The sequence below is a fragment of the Chondrus crispus genome, genomic scaffold (genome assembly GCF_000350225.1).
Source record: "Chondrus crispus Stackhouse genomic scaffold, scaffold_466, whole genome shotgun sequence".
Lineage (NCBI taxonomy): Eukaryota > Rhodophyta > Florideophyceae > Gigartinales > Gigartinaceae > Chondrus > Chondrus crispus.
This window is the reverse complement of record NW_005179374.1, coordinates 27064-31627: the sequence shown is the minus strand read 5'-3', so window position 1 is coordinate 31627 and position 4564 is coordinate 27064. Positions and strand designations below refer to the sequence as shown.

The 4564-nt window shown below is 56.9% G+C and overlaps 3 protein-coding genes; 2 read left to right on the top strand and 1 right to left on the bottom strand.

Moving 5' to 3' along the window:
• Positions 1–95: 95 nt before the first annotated feature.
• CHC_T00000215001 (hypothetical protein) lies at positions 96–1541 on the top strand. The gene has a single exon (XM_005719216.1). It carries the CDS (start codon positions 96–98, stop codon positions 1539–1541), a length of 1446 nt encoding a protein of 481 aa, XP_005719273.1.
• Positions 1542–2672: 1131 nt separating this feature from the next.
• On the top strand, positions 2673–3491 carry CHC_T00000214001 (hypothetical protein). The gene has a single exon (XM_005719215.1). It carries the CDS (start codon positions 2673–2675, stop codon positions 3489–3491), a length of 819 nt encoding a protein of 272 aa, XP_005719272.1.
• Positions 3492–3520: 29 nt separating this feature from the next.
• On the bottom strand, positions 3521–4309 carry CHC_T00000213001 (hypothetical protein). XM_005719214.1 is given in 2 exon segments: positions 3521–3673; positions 3674–4309. The coding sequence occupies 1 exon segment, from the start codon at positions 4307–4309 to the stop codon at positions 3674–3676; it is 636 nt and encodes a 211-aa protein (XP_005719271.1). The 3' UTR covers positions 3521–3673.
• Between the last annotated feature and the right edge of the window lie 255 nt (positions 4310–4564).

Here is a 4564-nt window from a genome sequence, read left to right as displayed (position 1 = left end):
CTCCTCATAGTCTCCCTCCGTCCTTTTGCCCCCCCCCCCCGCCTCCCGATCAGCGTCCAGTCCATTTCCCTTTCCTCATCCCCCCATCCCTCAACATGGTCTTCTCCTTCCGCAACACCAGCGCTTTCATCGCCTCCCTCTTCCTCCCCATCACCACCTACTTCTCGCGCACCCGCGTCGGCATCGCCGTCCCGGAAACCTTCTCCATGAACGTCCTCTCACCCCCCGTCCAGCGCCTCCAGCACTACCTGCGCGTCCGCACCGACCACGCCGCCCCTTCCTACCACGAAGCCATCACTTTTCTCAATCAAACAACCCGCACCCTGCTTCCCCGCGCCAGTTTCGTCACGCATGAATTTGTCAAGGGTAAGCCCGTCGCCATCGTCTCCATCCAGGGCACAGATCCCGCCCTACCGGCCGTCATGCTCAACTCCCACACCGACGTCGTCCCGGCCGAACAGGACAAGTGGCTGTGGGACCCGTTCGATGCCCGCCTCATCTTCGCCCACCGCGAGTGGCGCATCTACGCCCGCGGCGCCCAGGACATGAAGGGAGTCGGCCTGCAGTATCTCGAGGCCCTGAGCGCCCTCGTCGCCAACGGATGGCTTCCGCATCGCACCGTGCATGTCACCTATGTGCCGGACGAGGAGATCGGCGGCGTGGACGGCATGGGAGCCTTTGTTAACAGCCGCGCCTTCAAGAACATGCGCATCGGCGTCGCCTTGGACGAGGGCTTGCCTAACGAGGGACCCGCGTTTAATGTCTACTACGGCGAGAGGCAGACTTGGTGGCTCACTGTTAAGGTCACCGGTAGCCCCGGCCATGGCGCCACGTTTCCGGAGACGAGTGCCACCCAGCTCTTGCATGCCATTATAGACAAGGCTATGCGCTTTCGAAAGCTGCAGTTTGACAAGATGAACGCCACCGGTGCGGATCTGGGCGACGTCTTGGGTATCAACATGGCCTTCTTGAAGGCAGGTCAGCCCAATGACAAATTTGCCGCTGGGTATGCAATGAACATGATACCGACTTCCGCGGAGGTCGGGTTTGATATTCGCGTGCCGCCGATGATGGACCCTGATGAATTAGACGACATCATTCAATCGTGGCTCACGTGCGAGAACGGCCAGCTGTGCCCGGGCGTGACGTATAAGTGGATCATTAAAGTGAAGAACCCGTCCATTACAAGTAGGGTTCCGGCGGAGAATCCACACATCCAGTCCTTTTTGGAAGGGCTCTCGCAAGCGGGGATCTCGAATCGATTGAAGCATGGCATCTTTCCAGCCGCAACTGACGCTAGGTATCTGCGAATGGCGAACGTTCCATGCTTTGGGTTTTCCCCAATAGAGATGACGCCCAATTTGCTTCATAAGCACAACGAGTATATCACCATGGATGGGTATTTGAAGGGGTGCAAGATTTATGAGAAAATCATCAAAGAAATGGCAGGACCAAGTCAGAAACATGAGGATCACCAACTAGACGTGTTTTCTTCTGCAGACAGCGGTACAGACGGCGACACTGCGAAGCAAGACCTGTAAATATGAACAGGTTGTCATGGTACCCCCGGGTGTGAGCAAACCGGTCTGAGTGAGCCACGAGGTCTGAGATTCTTGTGCGGGAGGCGTATTTGTGCGACCATTGGGACTGAAGGTGGAGCCGTCATAGCATAGCACAGCCATTGACATTTGAAATCGCCCCCGCAAAGCTAGCCACATCATTGCACATGCCATAGGTTTCGTACACGCACCGATTCTGTGCCGTGGCACGAGGTGATGTACAGATTTTACCCTGCCCAACTATCCACGCACCAACTAAGGCAGATGGCCTTCTTAACAGCTTCGTACAAGATAATTGCAATGGGCTGCATATTTATCGTTAAAGGGAAATTCACTTTTACAACGCCCTCTCCCTCAATGTGGCCGCACTCTGTGACCATTGCCTCATGTGCGCTGTGAACAGCGAAAATGTTAACTGAAGCGAAAGAAGAAACCAATTCCGGGCGGGGGGGATATCAAGGCCTGAGTCCTTTTTTCCAGTGTCCGCGTTAAACTCTGAACTTAAGGTCAAATTGTCGACACACTGCGGTCAAAAGCAAAGCACAGTGTTCATCACACCACCCCGACACGCACCCCGATCTGTCTCAATCTCGGTGCGACAGAACATTATTTTCTGGTTATTTGCATAAAAATCTGCGAGAATTCGGGGAGTGACTGCGAGATAGCGCGCCAAAAAAAAAAAAAAAGCCTACCCATAACATACAAATCATCTGAGGGCCGAACCAAGCAGACTCTCCATAAGTAACGTGCAACCCCCCAACCTTTAGCTGAGCCAACTCCGCCGTGCACTCTTGCAAACCATCTTCTTGCCCACGCCCTCACGAGACTGCTCCACCAGCTACTGCGCGAGCTACGTGCGGCTACTGTCAACGACTGTAACCTCTACTTTTTTCCCGCTCGACCACGCGGTCTTCGGGACAGCAAGTCTTCGAGGAGGTACTCCTGCGTCTGCGACTGCCTGTTCCTTCCTCCAACTCCTCAAACGCTAAGTGCGAGTGGAAATTTGACAGAGGAACGATCAAGAGAGAGAAGTCCGCCGCCGCCCTATTCCTCAGTTGGTACCAGGTCCAGCAGAACCACAGAGGCTGTGAAACGTCACTTTGCATCAATTGAATGTCAAAGTCCAGAATGGCCATGCAGGCCCTTCTCGCGTTCGGCACAGCTGTCCTAGCTATTCTCATCGCGTTGAGGAACCCGCCCTCTCCCGCCACAGGCCATACCTCGCCCGGCTCCGGCTCTTTCTTCGACACCGTCGCCTCGCGCTACGACTTAATCAACCGCATAATCTCGCTGGGAATGGACACGGAGTGGCGGCGCTCAGCGGTCGACGCCGCGCTCCCCGCCGCTTCAGTCCTCGACGTCAGCACGGGCACTGGCAGCTTGGCCCTCGCCGTGGCGCAGCGCAGCCCGCGCACGCGCGTCGTAGGCATCGATCCGTCGCGCGAGATGCTTGCGCTGGGACTCGTCAAAGTCGCGGCGGGCGGCAAGCAGTTTGAAAAGGTGCACCTGCAGGAGGCCGTAGCGGAGAACTTGCCGTTCGAAGATGAGAGCTTCGATGCCGTTGTTGTGGCGTTCGGCGTGAGAAACTTCCAGCGCCGCGACAAGGGAATTGGGGAGATGATCCGCGTGCTTAAGGTGGGGGGCAGGCTTGTCGTGCTGGAGCTGTCGACGCCCGCGGGGAAGGGGGTGAAAGATACTGTGGCCAGGCTGTTCATCAATAAGGCGATGCCGAAGATCGCGTCGCTTGTTTCGGGAAACCCAGCGGCCTATCAGTACCTCAGCGAGTCTATGGCCAAGTTTCCGACCTCGGAACGATTTGTTGAGATACTCCGGAACAGCGGTCTGACGATGAAGGCGCACCGAAGACTGTCTCCATTCGGGCTCGGGCCCGATCTGTACACAGCTGTAAAGAGCTCCCAGTCTGGGCGGTGACATGAATTTGCATTGAATCGCACGAGGGACAGGTACAGCCCTGATTCTGGGTGTGTTTTACATACAGAGACGCAGTAGTAGAAAACGGAAAGCTAACTCTAGATTTTAGATAAAGGTCATGATCGCATCAATGGTATCTTTGTGCGGGTATAGGCTCCAGGGACGGGGGGTCGAAATCCCGGCTATTCCGCAGCTGTTACCGTTGACTGTGGGGTGCTTGGGCGTTGGGGCTCTGTTCTTTGTGCTCTTGCAGGCTGGTCGTCCAAAGAACGAGAAAAGGCCCATTGACTGAGATGGAACGCGAGCGTTTTCGAAACGGTATCGGCAATGGCTTCCTTGATGTATGACACGACGAGCGGCTTGAGGACAACCGTGATAGCCTTATACGCCCAATCGGCAACCGCACCTTCTGTAGCAAACCGGACCTTGCCATCGATAGTAACAACACAATCAGCAATGACAACCTTGGTGCCACCTCCGTGAGACCATCTCGGCTCCAACATCACAGAAATAGACATACCATTTACCGAGACACGGGCTGTGCCCGCATCCTTGACGGGCACAAAGCCCTTGCTCTCGTAGCTCCACCTCCCGACCTCGAGCTCCAAAAACGTATTGACAACACTGACCCTAATCAGCTTACCATCCGTGGTGGGCTTGACATGGATATTCTCCGGTGGCAGGGACAGATTGCTCACCTGGAAGCGTTGCAGCTCGTACTCCACACCCACCGACGTGTCCTTTGTATCGGGCAGCACGAGCTCCTCAAAATGGGCACGCAGGGCCGGCACGACGATTTCCCTTAGCGTGTCGACCATATCTTCCATAACGAGCGGGTTGACGGTAACGGCCGCATCATTCCTCCTATGGCGCGGGGCCTGCTCCGCGGCGCGGCGCATCTCGAGGCGGTGCAAGCGAGCGGCGAGTGCCGCGTCGCCCTCGGCCGCGTGGGCGGGCGGCGCGTCCGCGGGCGGGGCCTGCTCGGGGCGGGTGCGCGCGCGCGCGCGCCTGGACTCAATTTGCTGCAGGCGGCAGGCAATCGCCGCGTCGGCAGCGACGTCGAAGGGGGCCAG

What these genes read in the sequence shown, in the direction of transcription:
- CHC_T00000215001 (XM_005719216.1), top strand. Translation starts at nt 96, where the DNA reads ATGGTCTTCTCCTTCCGCAACACCAGCGCTTTCATCGCCTCCCTCTTC.
- CHC_T00000214001 (XM_005719215.1), top strand. Translation starts at nt 2,673, where the DNA reads ATGTCAAAGTCCAGAATGGCCATGCAGGCCCTTCTCGCGTTCGGCACA.
- CHC_T00000213001 (XM_005719214.1), bottom strand. Translation starts at nt 4,309, where the DNA reads ATGGTCGACACGCTAAGGGAAATCGTCGTGCCGGCCCTGCGTGCCCAT.